General features: G+C 45.6%; 1 protein-coding gene across 1 annotated transcript; it reads right to left on the minus strand.

The window, feature by feature from the left end:
* Positions 1 to 4,858: 4,858 nt before the first annotated feature.
* Positions 4,859 to 27,898, minus strand: LOC129829441 (patatin-like phospholipase domain-containing protein 2). Its single transcript, XM_055891135.1, has 9 exons — positions 26,651 to 27,898; positions 25,083 to 25,315; positions 24,451 to 24,516; positions 23,984 to 24,196; positions 22,247 to 22,307; positions 20,846 to 21,193; positions 19,683 to 19,797; positions 5,428 to 5,529; positions 4,859 to 5,197 (listed from the first exon to the last, which is right to left on the minus strand). Exons 1-9 carry the CDS (start codon positions 26,889 to 26,891, stop codon positions 4,861 to 4,863), a joined length of 1,716 nt encoding a protein of 571 aa, XP_055747110.1. The 5' UTR covers positions 26,892 to 27,898; the 3' UTR covers positions 4,859 to 4,860.
* Between the last annotated feature and the right edge of the window lie 38 nt (positions 27,899 to 27,936).

A 27,936-nucleotide genomic window follows, 5' to 3' on the forward strand; every position in this document is an offset into this window, starting at 1 on the left:
CTGCGTAGAGGTGGATCAGAGAATCATCAGCAGCGAGAGCAACATCATTGATATATACAGCGAAAAGAATCGTCCCGAGAATTTAACCCTGTGGCACCCCCATAGAGACTGCCAGAGGTCCGGACAACAGGCCCTCCGATTTGACACACTGAACTCTACTTGAGAAGTAGTTGTTGAACCAGGCGAGGCAGTCAATTGAGAAGCCAAGGCTGTCGAGTCTGCCGATAAGAATGTTGTGATTGACAGAGTCGAAAGCCTTGGCCAGGTCGATGAAGACGGCTGCACAGTATTGTCTCTTATCGATGGCGGTTATGATGTCATTTAGGACTGAGGTGCACCCGTGACCAGCTCGGAAACCAGATTGCATAGCGGAGAAGGTACAGTGGGATTCGAAATGGTCGGTGATCTATTTGTTAACTTGGCTTTTGAAGATTTTAGAAAGGCAGGGCAGGATGGCTAATGGTCTTCAACAGTTTGGGTCTGGATTGTCTCCCGCTTTGTAGAGGGGGATGACCGTGGCAGCTTTCCAATTTTTGGGGATCTCAGACGATACGGAGAGATGGCTATTTAACAGTCTGATGGCTTTGAAATAGAAGCTGTTTTTCAGTCTCTCGGTCCCAGCTTTGATGCACCTGTACTGACCTCGCCTTCTGGATGGTAGCAGTGTGAACAGATGTCCTCATTGATCTTTTAGGCCTTCCTGTGACATCGGGTTCTGTAGGTGTCCTGGAGGGCACATACGGCACCACTCTGCCAGGGCCCTCACCTCCTCCCTGTAGGCTGTCTCGTCATTGTTGGTAATCAGGCCTACTACTGTTATGTCGTCTGCAAACTTGATGATTGAGTTGAAGGTGTGTGTGGCAACATAGTGATGGGTGAACAGGAGAGGGCTGAGAACACACCCTTGTGGGGCCCCAGTGTTGAGGATCAGTAAAGTGGAGATGTTGTTTCCTACCTTCACCACCTGGGGGGCGGCCCGTCAGGAAGTCCAGGACCCAGTTGCACAGGGCGGGGTCGAGACCCAGGACCTGAAGCTTAATGATGAGCTTGGAGGGTACTATGGTGTTGAAAACTGAGCTGTAGTCAATGAACAGCATTCTTACATAGGTATTCCTCTTGTCCAGATGGGATAGGGCAGTGTGCAGTGCGATGGTGATTGCATCGTCTGTGGATCTATTTGGACGGTAAGCAAATTGAAGTGGGTCTAAGGTAAGGTAGAGGTGACATGATCCTTGACTAGTCTCTCAAAGCACTTCATGATGATAGAAGTGAGTGCTACGGAGCGATAGTCATTTAGTTCAGTTACCTTAGCTTTCTTGGGTACAGGAACAATGGTGGACATCAGTTAACTGGTTCAGTTACCTTTGCGAAATCACTGGCCACTTTTTAATAAAACACACATGTGTGGTTGAATTTATTTTCGCCACTGTGTGACTGTTGTCTCTTTTGTTGTCACGGGCCTTATTGTATTTCACGGTGGTATATTAACGAAAGGGGTTATAGAGCAAACAACGCAATTATCACAACATATGTTGTCATACCGTAATTTCTGGACTATTAAGCGCACCTGAATATAAGCCGCACCCACTGAATTAAAAAAAAATATGTATTTTGTACATAAATAAGCCGCACATGTCTATAAGCCGCAGGTGCCTACCGGTACATTGAAACAAATGAACTTTACACAGCCTTTAAACGAAACACGGCTTGTAACAAAAATAAATAGGCTTTAACGAAACACGGCTTGTAACAAAATAAAAAAAAATAGCAGTAAACAGTAGCCTACCAAGAAAGTCCTTGGTCACTATCTTCCTCCTGTGCACTGAAACCACTGAAGTCATCTCCTTTGGTGTCGGAGTTGAATAGCCTCAGAATTGCTTCATCCGATGTTGGATCGTTTTCATTGTCGCTCTCGTCACTTTCATCCGGAGGCAAATTCCCCGCTGAGCTCATGCTGCCCTCTTCAACACGCAGCAGTCCAGCCTTTCGAAACCCGTTGATGATAGTGGATGTTTTGACAATGCTCCACGCTGTCAGGACCCATTAGCAGACTTGACCATAAGTTGCTCTTTGCATGCGGCCCGTTTTAGTGAAGGATTTCTCCCCACTTGTCATCCAAGCCTCCCACTGAACACGGAGCGCCACCTTAAATGCACGATTCACACTGATGTCGAGTGGCTGCAAATACTTTTTTGTGCCCCCAGGAATCACAGCTGGAATCGAGTTTGTCCTCTTGATGGCTTCTTTCACAGAATCTGTTATGTGGTCCCTCATGCTGTCCAACACGAGCAATGCCTTGTTCTTGTGAAAGAATCCTCCCGGTCGCTTGCTGTAACACTCCGTATGCCATTCATGCATTAGGCTTTCCGTCATCCATCCTTTCTTGTTGACTTTCACAACAATTCCTCTCGGGAATTTTTCTTTTGGCATCGTCATGCGTTTGAAAATCAACATCGGTGGAAGCTTTTCTCCCGATGCCGTGCAGCTCAGAACACAGGTGAAGTGCGTTTTTTCATGCCCAGTTGTTTTCAGCGTGATGGATGATTCGCCTTTCCTGTTGACAGTCCGAGTGAGAGGCAGGTCAAACGGCAGAGGAACCTCGTCCATATTTATGATGTCGTGCGGGCCGATGGAATGCTCCGCTATCTTTGCATCAGTGAATTTACGGAAGTTTGAAACTTTTTCCTCGTAGTCGGGAGGGAGCTGCTGACACAGACTCGTCCGTACCCTGATGGACAGGCCTTAACGTCTCATAAATCTTAGACACCACGATGGTCCACCTCTAAAATCCTCAAACTTCATTGCGGTGGCGATTGTTTTGGCTTTCAGTCGGATCTGCACAGTTGAAACACCTCGGCCGTCTGCTCTCTGTGTGTTGACCCAGTCTTCAAGCTCATTTTCTAGTTCGGGCCATCTGCTTTTCTTCCCTCTGAAAGCTTTTGTTGTCTTTCTGCACTGAGTCAGTTGCTCATGCTGCTGTTTCCAATGTCTTATCATCGACTCATTAAGGCCAAGCTCCCGTGCAGCAGCTCTATTTCCCTTTCCAACAGCCAGATCGATCGCCTTCAACTTGAAAGCTGCATCATATGCATTTCTCCGTGTCTTTGCCATGATGAGGGTGACAAAATGTTTCCGTAATCAGAATGATGCGAAGTTTGAACGCGCTCGATTTACGTCACATTATGTGACGGTGCTCAGTTTTTTGGCGGCATGAATTTGTGAAAGCGGGAAAAATCCATAAATTAGCCGCGTCATTGTATAAGCCGCGAGGTTCAAAGCGTGGGAAAAAGTTGCGGCTTATAGTCCGGAAATTACGGTATTTTTTTTAATTTACTGGTTTGGCTTAGCTTCCTCAGTGATTTCCCCCACGCACCACTACTGGGGCCAAGTACAAGGACACAACTAAGTATTTACTGTTGTATTAGTGCAACAAAACCATATTAAACTCTTGAATAATGCAATAATTCACAAGCCTGTGCAGACGTATCAATGATTTATTTTCTCATCTATACACTCAGCTGCTAGCTAGCTAGCTAGCTAACGTTAGCTAACAACATTTGCTTCATCAAGTCATTTCAGCATCGCAAAAAATGAACGTTTACCATACGACTATAACAGTAACGTTATTATACAGTGTAATTCATATTATACAGAGCTAGGTAGCAGGCTAAACAAATTGTCTGCATCCTCCCCACATACAAGCTAACTTGCTAATTAGTTAGCTGAATGCTAACGTCAGCAAACATTACCTAAACAATAGCTAGCTTCTATATTATTTTTCGGCCTACCTTCATTTTATCAATATCATGCAAATAATTACATGAAAAAAAAGCACATTGTGACTGAAAAAGACAATTCACTGGGGCAGTTGATAATAGTGGTGGAGAGTCAACTCCAAAAGAGTTGATTCCCTCGACTCCTTGAACACTGGGAGTCAACTCCAAAAGAGTTGATTCCCTCGACTCCTTAAACACTGGGAGTCAACTCCAAAAGAGTTGATTCCCTCGACTCCTTGAACACTGGGAGTCAACTCCAAAAGAGTTGATTCCCTCGACTCCTTAAACACTGGGAGTCAACTCCAAAAGAGTTGATTCCCTCGACTCCTTAAACACTGGGAGTCAACTCCAAAAGAGTTGATTCCCTCGACTCCTTAAACACTGGGAGTCAACTCCAAAAGAGTTGATTCCCTCGACTCCTTGAGGGAATCGGTCTGTCCGAAGGTATTCTCTCAAAGTCTTTAGAGAGTCTGTTTAGTCTAGTGTGAATACCCTATTATAAAGATGAGGTCCAAGTGGGTTCAACCAAGGTCTGTTTAATTAGGATGGGGGGGGTCAACAAAGGTCTGTTTTAGTAGGATGGGGGGGGGGGTCAACAAAGGTCTGGTTTAGTAGGATGGGGAGGGGGGGTCAACCAAGGTCTGTTTTAGTAGGATGGGGGGTGGGGTCAACCAAGGTCTGTTTTATTAGGATGGGCGGGGGGGGGGGGGGTTCAACCAAGGTCTGTTTTAGTAGGATGGGGAGGGGGGGTCAACCAAGGTCTGTTTTATTAGGATGGGGGGGTCAACCAAGGTCTGTTTAACTAGGATGGGGTGGGGGGGGGGGGGTTCAACCAAGGTCAGTTTAACTGGGGTGGGGGGGGGGGGTTCAACCAAGGTCTGTTTTAGTAGGGTGGGGGGGGGGTAAACCAAGGTCTGTTTTATAAGGATGGGGGGTTCAACCAAGGTCTGTTTTATTAGGGGGGGGGGGTCAACCAAGGTCTGTTTGATTAGGATGGGGTGGGGGGGTCAACCAAGGTCTGTTTGATTAGGATGGGGTGGGGGGGTCAACCAAGGTCTGTTTTATTAGGATGGGGTGGGGGGGGTCAAGCAAGGTCTGCTTTATTAGGATGGGGTGCCAGGGGGGTCAACAAAGGTCTCTCTCTCTTCATCCTCCCCTCTTTCAGCCCAGGATAGAGAGGTATGGTGGGGGTTGTCTCCACATCCTCCTCTCCCTCCCTCTCTACATCCCCTCGCTCCAGATCCAAGCGGAGTAAGATTGTGTACTGGTTGGAGTCTGGTGAGGGAGGAGAGGACGGAGAGGGGGATGAGAAAGAGGAGAGGCGGAGGGTGGAACACGTCTGTTCTTGGGGGGTCTCTCCCAGACCCTCGTACTCCGCCCGCACCTCTGTCATCGTGGGCAGGAAGAGAGGAGGTAGTACCCTGAGAACACACACCACACACACACCATGCACACACACACACACACACACACACACACACACACACACACACACACACACACACACACACACACACACACACACACACACACACACACACACACACCACACACCAGATATAGGCATACAGTATGTGAATACTGTACATAGTGCTCTGATGCAGACACAAAATATGAATCTCTAGTGTGTGTGTATGTGTATGTGTTGTACCTGTCCTGTAGGTTTCTGCGGAGGTTGGAGACGAAGATGTCCGTGATATAGAAGGTGATCTGGCGTAGATCCTGCCACAGCCAGAACCCTAAAACTCCCATCCTGACACACACACACACAGAGAGAGAGAGAGAGAGGGAAAAGTCTGCTTTTAAAAAAACCATGTCCTACTAATTCCCTGACTTCCTAAATGTTTGTTATTTTACACTGCTCATTTGTCACAATTTTGACAGCACAAACAGACAAGTATTTAGCGCAGTTATTTTCAAAACAATTCCTGACTTAACCCACCAAGACAATGTGCTGTGGGATGTTGGTATACAGACAGGCGCTAATGAGGTCTCTCTCTCCTCACTGAATGAATGAGGTCTCTCTCTCCTCACTGAATGAATGAGGTCTCTCTCTCTCCTCACTGAATGAATGAGGTCTCTCTCTCTCCTCACTAAATGAATGAGGTCTCTCTCTCCTCACTGAATGAATGAGGTCTCTCTCTCCTCACTGAATGAATGAGTCTCTCTCTCTCCTCACTGAATGAATGAGGTCTCTCTCTCCTCACTGAATGAATGAGGTCTCTATCTCTCCTCACTGAATGAATGAGGTCTATATCTCTCCTCACTGAATGAATGAGGTCTCTATCTCTCCTCACTGAATGAATGAGGTCTCTCTCTCTCCTCACTGAATGAATGAGGTCTCTCTCTCTCTCCTCACTGAAGGAATGAGGTCTCTATCTCTCCTCACTGAATGAATGAGTCTCTCTCTCTCCTCTCACTGAATGAATGAGGTCTCTCTCTCCTCACTGAATGAATGAGGTCTCTCTCTCTCCTCACTGAATGAATGAGGTCTCTCTCTCCTCACTGAATGAATGACGTCTCTCTCTCTCCTCACTGAATGAATGAGGTCTCTCTCTCATCACTGAATGAATGAGGTCTCTCTCTCCTCACTGAATGAATGAGGTCTCTCTCTCTCCTCACTGAATGAATGACGTCTCTCTCTCCTCACTGAATGAATGAGGTCTCTCTCTCTCCTCACTGAATGAATGAGGTCTCTATCTCTCCTCACTGAATGAATGAGGTCTCTCTCTCTCCTCACTGAATGAATGAGTCTCTCTCTCTCCTCACTGAATGAATGAGGTCTCTCTCTCTCCTCACTGAATGAATGACGTCTCTCTCTCCTCACTGAATGAATGAGGTCTCTCTCTCTCCTCACTGAATGAATGAGGTCTCTCTCTCTCCTCACTGAATGAATGAGGTCTCTCTCTCTCCTCACTGAATGAATGAGTCTCTCTCTCTCCTCACTGAATGAATGAGGTCTCTCTCTCCTCACTGAATGAATGAGGTCTCTCTCTCTCCTCACTGAATGAATGAGGTCTCTCTCTCCTCACTGAATGAATGAGGTCTCTCTCTCCTCACTGAATGAATGAGGTCTCTCTCTCCTCACTGAATGAATGAGGTCTCTCACTCTCCTCACTGAATGAATGAGGTCTCTCTCTCTCCTCACTGAATGAATGAGGTTTCTCTCTCCTCACTGAATGAATGAGGTCTCTCTCCTCACTGAATGAATGACGTCTCTCGCTCACTGAGACGTCATTCAAAATTATAAGTATCTACTTTGTCAAAAGAAGCTGTAGCCAATTACTAATAAATTACTCTAACTATTACTAATCAATTACTATAACTCTATTACTAATCAATTACTATAACTATTACTAATCAATTACTATATCAATATTACTAATCAATTACTATAACAATATTACTAATCAATTACTATAACTATTACTAATCAATTACTATAACAATATTACTAATCAATTACTATAACAATATTACTAATCAATTACTATAACAATATTACTAATCAATTACTATAACAATATTACTAATCAATTACTATAACTCTATTGATAATGTAATCTGTAAATAAAGTTGCTCAAATGGATTCTGTAATGTTTTAATTGGAAGGGAAACAGGCCTACTATGTTTTCTAGGACTTTGTAGAATTATACAAAACATCACTTTTTATTGATATATTTATTGATATATTTATTGATATATTTATTGATATATTGATTAATATATTTCCACAAATATGTATTCATGCATTTAATCCTTTATAATAGTTTAGTCAGTATTTATCAAGCGTTGGTGCTTACGTTTGCAGGTTGATATGCAATCTGATGCATATGGTAAAGGAGACACGCCCAGCAATGTTGTCTTGTGGCTATTTATAGGCTGGAAGGCCTGGTGGTTCTCGTGTTAAATACAATATTTCAGTTGTTTATTACATTCGTTTTATTTGATGATTTTATTGTTTCATTCCAAGTCGTCGTCTCATCTCTATAGAGCTGCTGTCTGAGTCATCGTCTCATCTCTATAGAGCTGCTGTCTGAGTCATCGTCTCATCTCTATAGAGCTGCTGTCTGAGTCATCGTCTCATCTCTATAGAGCTGCTGTCTGAGTCATCGTCTCATCTCTATAGAGCTGCTGTCTGAGTCATCATTTCATCTCTATAGAGCTGCTGTCTGAGTCATCGTCTCATCTCTATAGAGCTGCTGTCTGAGTCATCTTCTCATCTCTATAGAGCTGCTGTCTGAGTCATCGTCTCATCTCTATAGAGCTGCTGTCTGAGTCATCGTCTCATCTCTATAGAGCTGCTGTCTGAGTCATCATCTCATCTCTATAGAGCTGCTGTCTGAGTCATCTCATCTCTATAGAGCTGCTGTCTGAGTCATCTCATCTCTATAGAGCTGCTGTCTGAGTCGTCATCTCATCTCTATAGAGCTGCTGTCTGAGTCATCATCTCTATAGAGCTGCTGTCTGAGTCGTCATCTCATCTCTATAGAGCTGCTGTCTGAGTCATCTCATCTCTATAGAGCTGCTGTCTGAGTCGTCTCATCTCTATAGAGCTGCTGTCTGAGTCATCTCATCTCTATAGAGCTGCTGTCTGAGTCATCGTCTCGTCTCTATAGAGCTGCTGTCTGAGTCATCGTCTCATCTCTATAGAGCTGCTGTCTGAGTCATCGTCTCATCTCTATAGAGCTGCTGTCTGAGTCATCGTCTCATCTCTATAGAGCTGCTGTCTGAGTCATCGTCTCATCTCTATAGAGCTGCTGTCTGAGTCATCGTCTCATCTCTATAGAGCTGCTGTCTGAGTCATCGTCTCATCTCTATAGAGCTGCTGTCTGAGTCATCGTCTCATCTCTATAGAGCTGCTGTCTGAGACATCGTCTCATCTCTATAGAGCTGCTGTCTGAGTCATCGTCTCATCTCTATAGAGCTGCTGTCTGAGTCATCATCTCATCTCTATAGAGCTGCTGTCTGAGTCATCTCATCTCTATAGAGCTGCTGTCTGAGTCGTCATCTCATCTCTATAGAGCTGCTGTCTGAGTCATCGTCTCGTCTCTATAGAGCTGCTGTCTGAGTCATCATCTCATCTCTATAGAGCTGCTGTCTGAGTCATCGTCTCATCTCTATAGAGCTGCTGTCTGAGTCATCGTCTCATCTCTATAGAGCTGCTGTCTGAGTCATCATCTCATCTCTATAGAGCTGCTGTCTGAGTCATCTCATCTCTATAGAGCTGCTGTCTGAGTCGTCATCTCATCTCTATAGAGCTGCTGTCTGAGTCATCGTCTCATCTCTATAGAGCTGCTGTCTGAGTCATCATCTCATCTCTATAGAGCTGCTGTCTGAGTCATCGTCTCATCTCTATAGAGCTGCTGTCTGAGTCATCGTCTCATCTCTATAGAGCTGCTGTCTGAGTCATCTTCTCATCTCTATAGAGCTGCTGTCTGAGTCGTCATCTCTATAGAGCTGCTGTCTGAGTCATCGTCTCATCTCTATAGAGCTGCTGTCTGAGTCATCGTCTCATCTCTATAGAGCTGCTGTCTGAGTCATCATCTCATCTCTATAGAGCTGCTGTCTGAGTCATCGTCTCATCTCTATAGAGCTGCTGTCTGAGTCATCGTCTCATCTCTATAGAGCTGCTCTCTGAGTCATCGTCTCATCTCTATAGAGCTGCTGTCTGAGTCATCATCTCATCTCCACAGAGCTGCTGTCTGAGTCATCTCATCTCTATAGAGCTGCTGTCTGAGTCATCATCTCATCTCTATAGAGCTGCTGTCTGAGTCATCATCTCATCTCTATAGAGCTGCTGTCTGAGTCATCGTCTCATCTCTATAGAGCTGCTGTCTGAGTCATCATCTCATCTCTATAGAGCTGCTGTCTGAGTCATCGTCTCATCTCTATAGAGCTGCTGTCTGAGTCATCATCTCTTTAGAGCTGCTGTCTGTGTCATCGTCTCATCTCTATAGAGCTGCTGTCTGAGTCATCATCTCATCTCTATAGAACTGCTGTCTGAGTCATCGTCTCATCTCTATAGAGCTGCTGTCTGAGTCATCATCTCATCTCTATAGAGCTGATGTCTGAGTCATTGTCTCATCTTTATAGAGCTGCTGTCTGAGTCGTCATCTCTATAGAGCTGCTGTCTGAGTCATCATCTCTATAGAGCTGCTGTCTGAGTCATCATCTCATCTCTATAGAGCTGCTGTCTGAGTCATCATCTCATCTCTATAGAGCTGCTGTCTGAGTCATCATCTCATCTCTATAGAGCTGCTGTCTGAGTCATTGTCTCATCTCTATAGAGCTGCTGTCTGAGTCATCGTCTCATCTCTATAGAGCTGCTGTCTGAGTCATCGTCTCATCTCTATAGAGCTGCTGTCTGAGTCATCATCTCATCTCTATAGAGCTGCTGTCTGAGTCATCGTCTCATCTCTATAGAGCTGCTGTCTGAGTCATCGTCTCATCTCTATAGAGCTGCTGTCTGAGTCATCGTCTCATCTCTATAGAGCTGCTGTCTGAGTCATCGTCTCATCTCTATAGAGCTGCTGTCTGAGTCATCATCTCATCTCCACAGAGCTGCTGTCTGAGTCATCTCATCTCTATAGAGCTGCTGTCTGAGTCATCATCTCATCTCTATAGAGCTGCTGTCTGAGTCATCATCTCATCTCTATAGAGCTGCTGTCTGAGTCATCGTCTCATCTCTATAGAGCTGCTGTCTGAGTCATCATCTCATCTCTATAGAGCTGCTGTCTGAGTCATCGTCTCATCTCTATAGAGCTGCTGTCTGAGTCATCATCTCTTTAGAGCTGCTGTCTGTGTCATCGTCTCATCTCTATAGAGCTGCTGTCTGAGTCATCATCTCATCTCTATAGAACTGCTGTCTGAGTCATCGTCTCATCTCTATAGAGCTGCTGTCTGAGTCATCATCTCATCTCTATAGAGCTGATGTCTGAGTCATTGTCTCATCTTTATAGAGCTGCTGTCTGAGTCGTCATCTCTATAGAGCTGCTGTCTGAGTCATCATCTCTATAGAGCTGCTGTCTGAGTCATCATCTCATCTCTATAGAGCTGCTGTCTGAGTCATCATCTCATCTCTATAGAGCTGCTGTCTGAGTCATCATCTCATCTCTATAGAGCTGCTGTCTGAGTCATTGTCTCATCTCTATAGAGCTGCTGTCTGAGTCATCGTCTCATCTCTATAGAGCTGCTGTCTGAGTCATCGTCTCATCTCTATAGAGCTGCTGTCTGAGTCATCATCTCATCTCTATAGAGCTGCTGTCTGAGTCATCGTCTCATCTCTATAGAGCTGCTGTCTGAGTCATCGTCTCATCTCTATAGAGCTGCTGTCTGAGTCATCGTCTCATCTCTATAGAGCTGCTGTCTGAGTCATCGTCTCATCTCTATAGAGCTGCTGTCTGAGTCATCATCTCATCTCTATAGAGCTGCTGTCTGAGTCGTCATCTCATCTCTATAGAGCTGCTGTCTGAGTCGTCTCATCTCTATAGAGCTGCTGTCTGAGTCATCATCTCATCTCTATAGAGCTGATGTCTGAGTCATTGTCTCATCTCTATAGAGCTGCTGTCTGAGTCGTCATCTCTATAGAGCTGCTGTCTGAGTCATCATCTCTATAGAGCTGCTGTCTGAGTCATCATCTCATCTCTATAGAGCTGCTGTCTGAGTCATCATCTCATCTCTATAGAGCTGCTGTCTGAGTCATCGTCTCATCTCTATAGAGCTGCTGTCTGAGTCATCGTCTCATCTCTATAGAGCTGCTGTCTGAGTCATCGTCTCATCTCTATAGAGCTGCTGTCTGAGTCATCATCTCATCTCTATAGAGCTGCTGTCTGAGTCATCGTCTCATCTCTATAGAGCTGCTGTCTGAGTCATAATCTCATCTCTATAGAGCTGCTGTCTGAGTCATCGTCTCATCTCTATAGAGCTGCTTTCTGAGTCATCATCTCTATAGAGCTGCTGTCTGAGTCATCGTCTCATCTCTATAGAGCTGCTGTCTGAGTCATCGTCTCATCTCTATAGAGCTGCTGTCTGAGTCATCGTCTCATCTCTATAGAGCTGCTGTCTGAGTCATCATCTCATCTCTATAGAGCTGCTGTCTGAGTCGTCATCTCATCTCTATAGAGCTGCTGTCTGAGTCGTCTCATCTCTATAGAGCTGCTGTCTGAGTCGTCATCTCTATAGAGCTGCTGTCTGAGTCATCATCTCATCTCTATAGAGCTGCTGTCTGAGTCATCATCTCATCTCTATAGAGCTGCTGTCTGAGTCATCGTCTCATCTCTATAGAGCTGCTGTCTGAGTCATCATCTCATCTCTATAGAGCTGCTGTCTGAGTCATCATCTCATCTCTATAGAGCTGCTGTCTGAGTCATCGTCTCATCTCTATAGAGCCGCTGTCTGAGTCATAATCTCATCTCTATTGAGCTGCTGTCTGAGTCATCGTCTCATCTCTATAGAGCTGCTGTCTGAGTCGTTATCTCATCTCTAGATCTGCTGTCTGAGTCGTCGTCTCATCTCTATAGAGCTGCTGTCTGAGTCATCATCTCATCTCTATAGAGCTGCTGTCTGAGTCATCGTCTCATCTCTATAGAGCTGCTGTCTGAGTCATCATCTCATCTCTATAGAGCTGCTGTCTGAGTCATCATCTCATCTCTATAGAGCTGCTGTCTGAGTCATCATCTCATCTCTATAGAGCTGCTGTCTGAGTCATCGTCTCATCTCTATAGAGCTGCTGTCTGAGTCATAATCTCATCTCTATAGAGCTGCTGTCTGAGTCATAATCTCATCTCTATAGAGCTGCTTTCTGAGTCATCATCTCTATAGAGCTGCTGTCTGAGTCATCGTCTCATCTCTATAGAGCTGCTGTCTGAGTCATCATCTCATCTCTATAGAGCTGCTGTCTGAGTCATCGTCTCATCTCTATAGAGCTGCTGTCTGAGTCATCGTCTCATCTCTATAGAGCTGCTGTCTGAGTCATCATCTCATCTCTATAGAGCTGCTGTCTGAGTCGTCATCTCATCTCTATAGAGCTGCTGTCTGAGTCGTCTCATCTCTATAGAGCTGCTGTCTGAGTCGTCATCTCTATAGAGCTGCTGTCTGAGTCATCATCTCATCTCTATAGAGCTGCTGTCTGAGTCATCATCTCATCTCTATAGAGCTGCTGTCTGAGTCATCGTCTCATCTCTATAGAGCTGCTGTCTGAGTCATCATCTCATCTCTATAGAGCTGCTGTCTGAGTCATCATCTCATCTCTATAGAGCTGCTGTCTGAGTCATCGTCTCATCTCTATAGAGCCGCTGTCTGAGTCATCATCTCATCTCTATTGAGCTGCTGTCTGAGTCATCGTCTCATCTCTATAGAGCTGCTGTCTGAGTCGTCATCTCATCTCTAGATCTGCTGTCTGAGTCGTCGTCTCATCTCTATAGAGCTGCTGTCTGAGTCATCATCTCATCTCTATAGAGCTGCTTTCTGAGTCATCGTCTCATCTCTATAGAGCTGCTGTCTGAGTCATCGTCTCATCTCTATAGAGCTGCTGTCTGAGTCATCGTCTCATCTCTATAGAGCTGCTGTCTGAGTCATCTCATCTCTATAGAGCTGCTGTCTGAGTCATCATCTCATCTCTATAGAGCTGCTGTCTGAGTCATCATCTCATCTCTATAGAGCTGCTGTCTGAGTCATCATCTCATCTCTATAGAGCTGCTGTCTGAGTCATCATCTCATCTCTATAGAGCTGCTGTCTGAGTCATCACCTCATCTCTATAGAGCTGCTGTCTGAGTCGTCGTCTCATCTCTATAGAGCTGATGTCTGAGTCATCATCTCCATAGAGCTGCTGTCTGAGTCATCATCTCATCTCTATAGAGCTGCTGTCTGAGTCATCGTCTCATCTCTATAGAGCTGCTGTCTGAGTCATCATCTCTATAGAGCTGCTGTCTGAGTCATCGTCTCTATAGAGCTGCTGTCTGAGTCATCATCTCATCTCTATAGAGCTGCTGTCTGAGTCATCATCTCTCTAGAGCTGCTGTCTGAGTCATCATCTCATCTCTATAGAGCTGCTGTCTGAGTCATCATCTCATCTCTATAGAGCTGCTGTCTGAGTCATCGTCTCATCTCTATAGAGCTGCTGTCTGAGTCATCGTCTCATCTCTATAGAGCTGCTGTCTGAGTCATCATCTCATCTCTATAGAGCTGCTGTCTGAGTCGTCATCTCTATAGAGCTGCTGTCTGAGTCATCATCTCATCTCTATAGAGCTGCTGTCTGAGTCATCATCTCATCTCTATAGAGCTGCTGTCTGAGTCATCGTCTCATCTCTATAGAGCTGCTGTCTGAGTCGTCATCTCATCTCTATAGATCTGCTGTCTGAGTCGTCGTCTCATCTCTATAGAGCTGTTGTCTGAGTCATCATCTCATCTCTATAGAGCTGCTGTCTGAGTCATCGTCTCATCTCTATAGAGCTGCTGTCTGAGTCATCATCTCATCTCTATAGAGCTGCTGTCTGAGTCATCGTCTCATCTCTATAGAGCTGCTGTCTGAGTCATCATCTCATCTCTATAGAGCTGCTGTCTGAGTCATCTCATCTCTATAGAGCTGCTGTATGAGTCATCATCTCATCTCTATAGAGCTGCTGTCTGAGTCATCGTCTCATCTCTATAGAGCTGCTGTCTGAGTCATCATCTCTATAGAGCTGCTGTCTGAGTCATCGTCTCATCTCTATAGAGCTGCTGTCTGAGTCGTCGTCTCATCTCTATAGAGCTGCTGTCTGAGTCATCATCTCATCTCTATAGAGCTGCTGTCTGAGTCATCATCTCTATAGAGCTGCTGTCTGAGTCATCTCATCTCTATAGAGCTGCTGTCTGAGTCGTCATCTCATCTCTATAGAGCTGCTGTCTGAGTCATCATCTCATCTCTATAGAGCTGCTGTCTGAGTCATCATCTCATCTCTATAGAGCTGCTGTCTGAGTCGTCATCTCATCTCTATAGAGCTGCTGTCTGAGTCATCGTCTCATCTCTATAGAGCTGCTGTCTGAGTCATCGTCTCATCTCTATAGAGCTGCTGTCTGAGTCGTCATCTCATCTCTATAGAGCTGCTGTCTGAGTCGTCGTCTCATCTCTATAGAGCTGCTGTCTGAGTCATCATCTCATCTCTATAGAGCTGCTGTCTGAGTCATCGTCTCTATAGAGCTGCTGTCTGAGTCATCGTCTCATCTCTATAGAGCTGCTGTCTGAGTCATCGTCTCATCTCTGTAGAGCTGCTGTCTGAGTCATCATCTCATCTCTATAGAGCTGCTGTCTGAGTCATCGTCTCATCTCTATAGAGCTGCTGTCTGAGTCATCGTCTCATCTCTATAGAGCTGCTGTCTGAGTCATCATCTCATCTCTATAGAGCTGCTGTCTGAGTCATCATCTCATCTCTATAGAGCTGCTGTCTGAGTCGTCTGACTAAATCACTGTTTTAGTAGTTCTTCAAGGTAAATAAGGCATACTTTTATGGCTGCTAAAGACCAACTAATCAATTACTTAGATCATGAGACACCTTGTGAAGCAACAGCTGCTCTCTACATCCCCTCACAGTCACACATTCTCCCGTCTTTTCAGTATCAGGCATGAAAGAAAAACAGACCGGCGAAGTAGGAGAGCAATGGATTATGGTCATTGTACTTAATTACAATGACCATAATTATTTTCTTCACTGTGTAGAATACTGGCCTGTTGGAAACTACAACTCCCTACTACATCCCACAGTTCAGGCTGGATCTGATTTATGCCTCGAGAAACTACAACTCCCTACTACATCGCACAGTTCAGGCTGGATCTGATTTATGCCTCGAGAAACTACAACTCCCTACTACATCGCACAGTTCAGGCTGGATCTGATTTATGCCTCGAGAAACTACAACTCCCTACTACATCACACAGTTCAGGCTGGGTCTGATTTATCTCTAGAGAAACTACAACTCCCTACTACATCACACAGTTCAGGCTGGATCTGATTTATCTCTAGAGAAACTACAACTCCCTACTACATCACACAGTTCAGGCTGGATCTGATTTATGTCTAGAGAAACTACAACTCCCATCTACATCGCACAGTTCAGGCTGGAGCTGATTTATCTCTAGAGAAACTACAACTCCCTACTACATCACACAGTTCAGTCTGGATCTGATTTATCTCTAGAGAAACTACAACTCCCTACTACATCACACAGTTCAGTCTGGATCTGATTTATGCCTCGAGAAACTACATATCTTCCTGGGGAACTTGAAGATGTACACGCTTCTGGGACATTTTCAACGGGTAGTGTTCAGTCTGGGTCTGATTTATGTCTAGAGAAACTACAACTCCCTACTACATAGAGAAACTACAACTCCCTACTACATAGAGAAACTACAACTCCCTACTACATAGAGAAACTACAACTCCCTACTACATAGAGAAACTACAACTCCCTACTACACAGGTGTCAAACTCATTCCACGGGGGGCCGAGTGTCTGCGGGTTTTTGCTCCTCCCTTGTACTTGATTGATGAATTAACATCACTAATTAGTTAGGAACTCCCCACACCTGGTTGTCTAGGGCTTTATTGAAAGGAAAAACCAAAAACCTGCAGACACTAGGCCCTCCGTGGAATGAGTTTGACACCCCTGCCCTACTACATAGAGAAACTACAACTCCCTACTACATAGAGAAACTACAACTCCCTACTACATAGAGAAACTACAACTCCATACTACATAGAGAAACTACAACTCCCTGCTACATAGAGAAACTACAACTCCCTACTACATAGAGAAACTGTGCAATATATATTTTTTCCTCCTTTCTTTTACCTTGATTTAACTCAGCAAGTCAGTTAAGAACAAATTATTATTTTATGCACATTGCGCTCACAGAAAAAGCCTGGACAAAATGCAATTCAAATCATTTAGACATAGGTCAATTACTTGTTTAAAGGTGGATTTCACCATGGCTCTGCCAACGGCATATAGTTATTATAGCTATCATCTGGTTATCTTTTGATACATATACGCTGTCAATCAATTTGGCCTGTGCCGTGGTAGCCACTGATAGACTGGTAGCTACCTTCAGCAGAGTAAACTATTGTCGACATATAGCTAGCTCACTCTCTGTTTGTGTGTTGGTAGCAATGATGAATGTGTATAAATGGTCTATGGTTGGTTCTCAGCCAGTCTCAGCTGGCTGACTAGCAATAGTGCTGCCAATTTAGTGATGCTAGTAAGCTAACGGCAAGCTGACAATATTGAAATGTCCACGTTAAGTGTGCTTAGCTGTAACGCTCTTCGTTGGGAGAAAGAGAGGAGGACCAATGCGCAGCGTGGTACGCGTTCATTTTCTTTAATAACGAACGAACACAGAAACAAAACAATAAACGATACGTGAAATACAAACCGAAACAGTTCCGTGTGGAACAAACACTGACACGGAAAATAACCACCCACAAAACACAATAGAAAAACAGGCTACCTAAATATGGTTCCCAATCAGAGACAACGACAAACACCTGTCCCTGATTGAGAACCATATCAGGCCAAACAAAAAACCCAACATAGAAAAACAAACATAGATAACCCACCCAACTCACGCCCTGACCATACTAAAAAAAAAGAAAATACAAAAGAACTAAGGTCAGAACGTGACGTATTGTTGTATTGTCGTGAACTGTGTTGTAGGTGGTATAGAATCTGATTCCACCAACATGTGTTTTCACAAGGTGAAGGTGAGTTGGACAAAATATTTACAAGCCGATGGCTAAGATTGATCAATTTACAGTCAGCATGGAATTAACATTAATTAATTAGAGATCAGTAGAGCCTTATAGTGTGATCAGTATAACATAGAGCCTTATAGTGTGATCAGTATAACATAGAGCCTTATAGTCTGATCAGTATAACATAGAGCCTTATAGTGTGATCAGTTTAACATAGAGCCTTATAGTGTGATCAGTTTAACATAGAGCCTTATAGTGTGATCAGTAGAGCCTTATAGTGTGATCAGTTTAACATAGAGCCTTATAGTGTGATCAGTATAACATAGAGCCTTATAGTGTGATCAGTATAACATAGAGCCTTATAGTGTGATCAGTATAACATAGAGCCTTATAGTGTGATCAGTTTAACATAGAGCCTTATAGTGTGATCAGTATCACATAGAGCCTTATAGTGTGATCAGTAGAGCCTTATAGTGTGATCAGTTTAACATAGAGCCTTATAGTGTGATCAGTATAACATAGAGCCTTATAGTGTGATCAGTATAACATACAGCCTTATAGTGTGATCAGTATAACATAGAGCCTTATAGTGTGATCAGTATAACATAGAGCCTTATAGTGTGATCAGTATAACATAGAGCCTTATAGTGTGATCAGTTTAACATAGAGCCTTATAGTGTGATCAGTATCACATAGAGCCTTATAGTGTGATCAGTAGAGCCTTATAGTATGATCAGTAGAGTCTTATAGTGTGATCAGTAGAACATAGAGTCTTATAGTGTGATCAGTAGAGTCTTATAGTGTGATCAGTGTAACATAGAGTCTTATAGTGTGATCAGTAGAGTCTTATAGTGTGATCAGTGTAACATAGAGCCTTATAGTGTGATCAGTATCACATAGAGCCTTATAGTGTGATCAGTAGAGCCTTATAGTATGATCAGTAGAGTCTTATAGTGTGATCAGTAGAACATAGAGTCTTATAGTGTGATCAGTAGAGTCTTATAGTGTGATCAGTGTAACATAGAGCCTTATAGTGTGATCAGTAGTCTTATAGTGTGATCAGTGTAACATAGAGTCTTATAGTGTGATCAGTATAACATACAGCCTTATAGTGTGATCAGTATAACATAGAGCCTTATAGTGTGATCAGTATCACATAGAGCCTTATAGTGTGATCAGTAGAGCCTTATAGTGTGATCAGTATAATATAGAGCCTTATAGTGTGATCAGTATAACATACAGCCTTATAGTGTGATCAGTATAACATAGAGCCTTATAGTGTGATCAGTATAACATACAGCCTTATAGTGTGATCAGTATAACATAGAGCCTTATAGTGTGATCAGTATAACATACAGCCTTATAGTGTGATCAGTATAACATAGAGCCTTATAGTGTGATCAGTATAACATAGAGCCTTATAGTGTGATCAGTAGAGCCTTATAGTGTGATCAGTATAACATAGAGCCTTATAGTGTGATCAGTAGAGCCTTATAGTGTGATCAGTAGAGCCTTATAGTGTGATCAGTATCACATAGAGCCTTATAGTGTGATCAGTGTAACATAGAGCCTTATAGTGTGATCAGTATCACATAGAGCCTTATAGTGTGATAGGTAGAGCCTTATAGTGTGATCAGTATAACATAGAGCCTTATAGTGTGATCAGTATAACATAGAGCCTTATAGTGTGATCAGTAGAGTCTTATAGTGTGATCAGTTTAACATAGAGCCTTATAGTGTGATCAGTATAACATAGAGTCTTATAGTGTGATCAGTATAACATAGAGCCTTATAGTGTGATCAGTATAACATAGAGCCTTATAGTGTGATCAGTTTAACATAGAGCCTTATAGTGTGATCAGTAGAGCCTTATAGTGTGATCAGTAGAGCCTTATCGCGTGACCAGTATCACATAGAGCCATTGCGAAATGCCACAAAGCAGGACGACGTGTATCTTCAGACACCGGAAGTTGTCATAAGGTGTATAATTCAGCGAGCGAAGTCCTGACCTGACTTCCTCCTGGGCTTTTACATCTCACAGTCCTAGAAATGACTCTGACGTGATGAAAACGAGCCCAGATCCCCCCTTAAAGGTGAAATTCCCCTTTTTAAAAAACAAATAACAGAGATTTCAGTTAATCGCTCAGCACTAGTGTGTGTGTGTGTGTGTGTGTCTTACCTGTGTGTTTTTTCAATCAGGAAGCTGAGTAGCACCATGAAGGGGAGGAGCAGGTATGACATCACACGGAGTAGGGGGTGAGTCCACAGCAACCCTGTGATGTTGCATAGCAACGCTGAAACACCAATCACAGCTGGTAATAACATGACACTTCCTTATACCAGGCCGCTCTGTCTATTAAGTGTTCTCAAGGTAAAAATCGAATAATTTACATTGACATGACATTTTAGTCATTTAGCAGAGGCTCTTACCCAGAGCGACTTACAGTTAGTGCATTCATCTCACAGTAGCTAAGGGGAGACAACTGCATATCACAGTCATAGTAAGGATTTTTTTTTTCTTCCATAGAGTACCAGAGTATGAGTCATAATAACCATAAAACCTAGCGGTCAAACAAGGAAATGGTTCCAATTGTTTTTCCCACCATTCATGTTTCCCCAAATGGGATTTTAGAAACATAGAAGGGCTATGATTCGTGTAGGCTTACCTTGGCGTGACATTTTGATACCCATGTAAATCTGTCTAGGACAAGGTGACTTTTATCTATATATTCGCGTGTTTTTACCACCCCAAAATGTAATGCTAATTAGCTGCTAATGTGGCTATCATAAGGAACAAAGGATGCCATGATGGTTTGGAAGAGACTGCTGAATCGAGGCATATTCTGTTGACTGTCTTGTGCAAGTTTTACATGGACACAATAGCTGTTAGCAGAGGTGTCAGCGAGAGAGGAAGTGCAGGAGCATGCTGGGATTTGTAGTTTTACATGATGTCTACTTTGATGCTAATTAACATTGTTGAATGTGAGAGTAATATATTGGTAAAAGTCACCTTGTCCGAGAGAGATTTACACGGTTATCAAAAGCTACGTCAGGGTTCGCCTACACGAAACACAGCCCCTTATTTTAAGTGTTTTTAAAATTCCCTATGGTAAACATTTATATGGTGGCAAAAGCCAGTGCGAGTAAGAAAAGACAAGTGCAAGTTTTAGGTCAAGAAAAAACTTGAGTCTGATGGTTTCAGCATTTAATATGCTTGATGACGCTGTGTGTGTGTGTGTGTGTGTGTGTGTGTGTGTGTGTGTGTGTGTGTGTGTGTGTGTGTGTGTGTGTGTGTGTGTGTGTGTGTGTGTGTGTGTGTGTGTGTGTGTGTGTGTGGTGTACCTGTGTTTATCCAGGTGGGCAGGGCTAGGTACATGGCGTGCTCCAGGCTTGTCAGATGCCAAGGTAGATCTCCCCCTTCAAGATAACCGTTTCTCTGACTGGTCTCTGTCAGAGAGGACCACACATTCATCTCATCCTCTTCCTCATCATACTCCTCTATCTCATCCTCCTTTTGCTCCCATCTCTTCATCTTCCTCCTCTCTATCTGTTCCTCCTCTTCTTTCTCCTCCTCCTCCTCCTCCTCCTCCTCCTCCTCCAGGTCTGTCTCCAGATCTGTCCATCCATCAGGAGGAGGTGAGAAGTGAGGCTCTGATGGGGTGCTAAGAAGAGGCAGACATGGGACCAGGTCTAGTGGGGGTGGGGGGGGGGGGGCATACAGGTAGATACATGGAGAGAGAGAGAGAGAGATACAGAGAGTGAGTGAGAAAGTGATAGAGAGAGAGAGAGACACAGAGGGAGACAGAAAGAGAGAGAGAGAGACACAGAGGGAGACAGAAAGAGAGAGAGAGAGAGAGATACAGAGGGAGACAGAAAGAGAGAGAGAGAGAGAGAGAGACACAGAGGGAGACAGAAAGAGAGAGAGAGAGAGAGACACAGAGGGAGACAGAAAGAGAGAGAGAGACACAGAGGGAGACAGAAAGAGAGAGAGAGAGAGAGAGAGAGAGAGACAGAGGGAGACAGAAAGAGAGAGAGAGAGAGAGACACAGAGAGTGAGTGAGAAAGTGATAGAGAGAGACACAGAGGGAGACAGAAAGAGAGAGAGAGAGAGAGACACAGAGGGAGACAGAAAGAGAGAGAGAGAGAGAGACACAGAGGGAGACAGAGAGAGAGAGAGAGAGAGAGACACAGAGGGAGACAGAAAGAGAGAGAGAGAGAGAGAGACAGAGGGAGACAGAAAGAGAGAGAGAGAGACACAGAGGGAGACAGAAAGAGAGAGAGAGAGAGAGACACAGAGGGAGACAGAAAGAGAGAGAGAGAGAGAGACACAGAGGGAGACAGAGAGAGAGAGAGAGAGAGAGACACAGAGGGAGACAGAAAGAGAGAGAGAGAGAGAGAGAGAGAGACAGAGGGAGACAGAAAGAGAGAGAGAGAGACACAGAGGGAGACAGAAAGAGAGAGAGAGAGAGAGACACAGAGGGAGACAGAGAGAGAGAGAGAGAGAGAGAGACACAGAGGGAGACAGAAAGAGAGAGAGAGAGAGAGAGACAGAGGGAGACAGAAAGAGAGAGAGAGAGACACAGAGGGAGACAGAAAGAGAGAGAGAGAGAGACACAGAGGGAGACAGAAAGAGAGAGAGAGAGAGAGAGAGAAACCAATTGGATAAGGAGTCACTATGACATCATCTCTTTCGCCCATAAAGAGACTAATTTCTACAGAGATCACAAGACATCATGGACCCACCACTGGTTTGTAGGAAGTGAAGGCCGTCTCTGTATCCACTGTGGTAGGCCTTTTCCATAGCCTGAGGAGAGGTTATAGACACAAACACTCCATCTGTTATCATGTTAACAGCATTCTGACATTTACTGTAAGGCAATATGGTGGAGCCATCACTGGGTGGAGAGGTAGAGGGCTGGGTGGAGAGGTAGAGGGCTGGGTGGAGAGGTAGAGGGCTGGGTGGAGAGGTAGAGGGCTGGGTGGAGAGGTAGAGGGCTGGGTGGAGAGGTAGAGGGCTGGGTGGAGAGGTAGAGGGCTGGGTGGAGAGGTAGAGGGGTAGAGGGCTGGGTAGAGGGGTAGAGGGCTGGGTGGAGAGGTAGAGGGCTGGTTGGAGAGGTAGAGGGCTGGGTGGAGAGGTAGAGGGCTGGGTGGAGAGGTAGAGGGGTAGAGGGCTGGGTAGAGGGGTAGAGGGCTGGGTGGAGAGGTAGATGGGTAGAGGGCTGGGTGGAGAGGTAGAGGGCTGGGTGGAGAGGTAGAGGGCTGGGTGGAGAGGTAGAGGGCTGGGTGGAGAGGTAGAGGGGTAGAGGGCTGGGTAGAGGGGTAGAGGGCTGGGTGGAGAGGTAGAGGGGTAGAGGGCTGGGTAGAGGGGTAGAGGGCTGGGTGGAGAGGTAGAGGGGTAGAGGGCTGGGTGGAGAGGTAGAGGGGTAGAGGGCTGGGTGGAGAGGTAGAGGGGTAGAGGGCTGGGTAGAGGGGTAGAGGGCTGGGTGGAGAGGTAGAGGGGTAGAGGGCTGGGTGGAGAGGTAGAGGGGTAGAGGGCTGGGTGGAGAGGTAGAGGGGTAGAGGGCTGGGTAGAGGGGTAGAGGGCTGGGTGGAGAGGTAGAGGGGTAGAGGGCTGGGTGGAGAGGTAGAGGGGTAGAGGGCTGGGTGGAGAGGTAGAGGGGTAGAGGGCTGGGTGGAGAGGTAGAGGGCTGGGTGGAGAGGTAGAGGGCTGGGTGGAGAGGTAGAGGGCTGAGTGGAGAGGTAGAGGGCTGGGTGGAGGGGTAGAGGACTGGGTGGAGAGGTAGAGGACTGGGTGGAGAGGTAGAGGGCTGGGTGGAGAGGTAGAAGGCTGGGTGGAGAGGTAGAGGACTGGGTGGAGAGGTAGATGGCTGGGTGGAGAGGTAGAGGGCTGGGTGGAGAGGTAGAGGACTGGGTGGAGAGGTAGAGGACTGGGTGGAGGGGTAGAGGACTGGGTGGAGAGGTAGAGGGCTGGGTGGAGAGGTAGAGGGCTGGGTGGAGAGGTAGAGGGCTGGGTGGAGAGGTAGAGGGCTGGGTGGAGAGGTAGAGGGCTGAGTGGAGAGGTAGAGGGCTGGGTGGAGAGGTAGAGGGCTGGGTGGAGAGGTAGAGGGCTGGGTGGAGAGGTAGAGGGCTGGGTGGAGAGGTAGAGGGCTGGGTGGAGAGGTAGAGGGCTGGGTGGAGAGGTAGAGGGCTGGGTGGAGAGGTAGAGGGCTGGGTGGAGAGGTAGAGGGCTGGTTGGAGAGGTAGAGGGCTTGGTGGAGAGATAGAGGGCTGGGTGGAGAGGTAGAGGGCTGGGTGGAGAGGTAGAGGGCTGGGTGGAGAGGTAGAGGGCTGGGTGGAGAGGTAGAGGACTGGGTGGAGAGGTAGAGGGCTGGGTGGAGAGGTAGAGGGCTGGGTGGAGAGGTAGAGGGCTGGGTGGAGAGGTAGAGGACTGGGTGGAGATTTAGAGGGAGGTGGAAGGCAGGGGTTTGTTTTGGGGTGTACCTCCCAGTTGTAGGGGTAGATGGCGTTTAGCATCCGGTAACCGTTGACAACACTGCAGTGGAGGTGCGCTCCTCTCACCACGATGTCACAGAGTGGGGCGGGGTCTTTAGGGCAGATGTCCGTCTCACCAGCGAACGGAGACACAGTGAGGGTGTGGCCAATTGGGCAGGAGTTGGTCGGCTGCATACTGGAGAATCCACCGTCTACGTAATGCTGCGGGACGACGCACAAACAGGGATGTGATCCCAGGCACCACGGAGCTTTATGGCAGTCTCTATCAAACCTCAGGGAGCCGGTCCGTGGATCTAATCCGTTCCAGAACCAGCTGACTACACTGATCAACTAATCATCAAGCCCTTGACTCAGGTTGTGCTACGTCAACTCAAATGTAAAACGTTGAGTGTATTAGTTTAAAGTATAGCAGGGTTAGTATTAGCCCACAGATAGCGAGCAGTGTGAGGACTCACCACTCCTTTGTAACTTGGTGGCTGTATACCACAGTACCCAGGCAGAAAGCAACCGCACAACAGCGCCTCCATGTGGGGGAAACACAGAACTGCAGTTAAACATCTGGCTCATAGACAGACACCATCACTAAGTTCTGCATGTTGGTACTTCTATCTACTGCTGTGTACCACAGTAAACTGAGATTTACTCAGGGTAAACTGAGATTTACTCAGGGTAAACTGAGATTTACTCAGGGTAAACTGAGATTTACTCAGGGTAAACTGAGATTTACTCACGGTAAACTGGGTTTTACTCACGGTAAACTGAGATTTACTCAGGGTAAACTGAGATTTACTCACGGTAAACTGAGATTTACTCACGGTAAACTGAGATTTACTCAGGGTAAACTGAGATTTACTCACGGTAAACTGGGTTTTACTCACGGTAAACTGAGATTTACTCAGGGTAAACTGAGATTTACTCACGTTAAACTGAGATTTACTCACGGTAAACTGAGATTTACTCAGGGTAAACTGAGATTTACTCACGGTAAACTGAGATTTACTCACGTTAAACTGAGATTTACTCAGGGTAAACTGGGATTTACTCACGTTAGTTTTATCAATGTAATTGTCTATAGCATAGGACACACCTGCACCACGTCCTCTCTGGACGTGAACTTTGACACCAAGATGTTCTGTCCATCTGGGATGCGCGTCATGGCGACGGCCAGGCGTCCGCTGGCCCTGATGTGGGCGTCGGCCGGGAGCAAGAGGCGCACCATACGTTCTATCCACACAGACACGTTCCTCGCAGGGTGTAGCGGCCCCAGGAAGTGGCCCTTCATCTGACGGGCAAACCGCAGCATCTCATCACGCACCGCGTCTGCACACGGACAGAGACACACACACACACACACACACACACACACATAAACAGTCTGCTTGTTACAGACAGGCACACGGACAGAGACACACACACACACACACACACACACACACATAAACAGTCTGCTTGTTACAGACAGGCACACGGACAGAGACACACACACACACACACACACACACACACATAAACAGTCTGCTTGTTACAGACAGGCACACGGACAGAGACACACACACACACACACACACATAAACAGTCTGCTTGTTACAGACAGGCACACGGACAGAGACACACACACACACACACACACACACGGACAGAGACACACACACACACACACACACACACGGACAGAGACACACACACACACACACACACACACACACATAAACAGTCTGCTTGTTACAGACAGGCACACGGACAGAGACACACACACACACACACACACATAAACAGTCTGCTTGTTACAGACAGGCACACGGACAGAGACACACACACACACACACACACACACTCACATAAACAGTCTGCTTGTTACAGACAGGCACACGGACAGAGACACACACACACACACACACACATAAACAGTCTGCTTGTTACAGACAGGCACACGGACAGAGACACACACACACACACACACACACACTCACATAAACAGTCTGCTTGTTACAGACAGGCACACGGACAGAGACACACACATAAACAGTCTGCTTGTTACAGACAGGCACACGGACAGAGACACACACATAAACAGTCTGCTTGTTACAGACAGGCACACGGACAGAGACACACACATAAACAGTCTGCTTGTTACAGACAGGCACACGGACAGAGACACACACATAAACAGTCTGCTTGTTACAGACAGGCACACGGACAGAGACACACACATAAACAGTCTGCTTGTTACAGACAGAGAGACACAGAGATACACACACACACACACACACACATATATATAGACAGACATACACACATAAACAGTCAGCTTGTTACACACACACACACACACACACACACACACACACACACACACACACACACACACACACACACTCTTACCCAGACTGGTCAACTTCTCAGTATAATTAACTCTCTTACCCAGACTGGTCAACTTCTCAGTATAATTAACTATCTTACCCAGACTGGTCAACTTCTCAGAATAATTAACTCTCTTACCCAGACTGGTCAACTTCTCAGAATAATTAACTCTCTTACCCAGACTGGTCAACTTCTCAGTATAATTAACTATCTTACCCAGACTGGTCAACTACTCAGAATAATTAACTCTCTTACCCAGACTGGTCAACTTCTCAGTATAATTAACTATCTTACCCAGACTGGATCCACAGACTACGGCAGCAGCCACCAGGGACCCGGCTGAGGCCCCCATGACCTTAGGGGCTGCTTGCAGCACCCAGGGGGACCGGTCCAGCATGCTCTGGGCCACACCCAACTGGTACGTAGCCAGGAACCCCGATCCAGAGAAGGAGATGGACAGAGGAGCAGGCACAGACTGACCAGACGCAGACTGCCCACTGGAGAGAGGAGCCTCCACAGACTTCGATGGAGACATGTTTAGGATACAGGAACGACAATCAACTAGACTTGACTTTCACTGTTGTTGGTGTCCGAGGAGACGAGGAGAGGAGGAGAGGATATCAGGCTTGTTATCGTTAGGTGTCCAAGGAGACGAGGAGAGGATATCAGGCTTGTTATCGTTAGGTGTCCAAGGAGACGAGGAGAGGATATCAGGCTCGTTTTTTTTTTTCTCAACCTCTATGAGGTTTAGTCTTCTCAGCAGGAGAATATCTTTTAGCAGACAGGCGGAGTGGTAACAAGTCCTCACAGAGTTATTTGTAAATCCAATCAAGGAGGTTGACCAGAGTGAATAGAGCCGGAGAACTCTTTACATAGATAACATCAGTCGCACGAGTTCAAGGGGTGTATTCATTAGTCACACACCGTAGCAAAAACATTCAGAATTCAGAACATTTTATGATGAAAACCAATTACTTTCAGACAAATTCAGGTAGGTCCCTCCCTGTTTTGTTTCGTTTGGTTCCTAACGAACACACCAGAGTTTGATGCCGGTTATCGATGTCGATCAGCAGCACCCGGGTCTCTCGGTGGAATGTGTGCTGTCCTCGCTAGTGCATATCAGAGACAATCAATTATTAAATTGATTATAGTTCTTAGCCAATCAGTTGGAGACCTCTTGTCTCCCAGATCTCTTCAGTGTGTCTCGTCTCTCTCTCTGTGTTGTGAACAAATAGTCTGCTCCATGGTCTCTGCACTGCATCAACAGGAAGCTGGTAATCAGAGCCTATGGCCGGTATTATTCAGAGAGCGTGTCAGACTGCTGATCTAGGATCAGCTCTCCCCTCTTATTCATTATGATCTTAAAGACATAACTGATCCTAGACCAGCTCCCCCCTCTTATTCATTATGATCTTAAAGACATAACTGATCCTAGACCAGCTCCCCCCTCTCTTATTCATTATGATCTTAAAGACATAACTGATCCTAGACCAGCTCTCCTCTCTCTTATTCATTATGATCTTAAAGACATAACTGATCTAGGATCAGCTCCCCTCTCTTATTCATTATGATCTTAAAGA

This window comes from Salvelinus fontinalis, chromosome 31 (assembly GCF_029448725.1).
Source record: "Salvelinus fontinalis isolate EN_2023a chromosome 31, ASM2944872v1, whole genome shotgun sequence".
In the NCBI taxonomy this organism is placed as follows: domain Eukaryota; kingdom Metazoa; phylum Chordata; class Actinopteri; order Salmoniformes; family Salmonidae; genus Salvelinus; species Salvelinus fontinalis.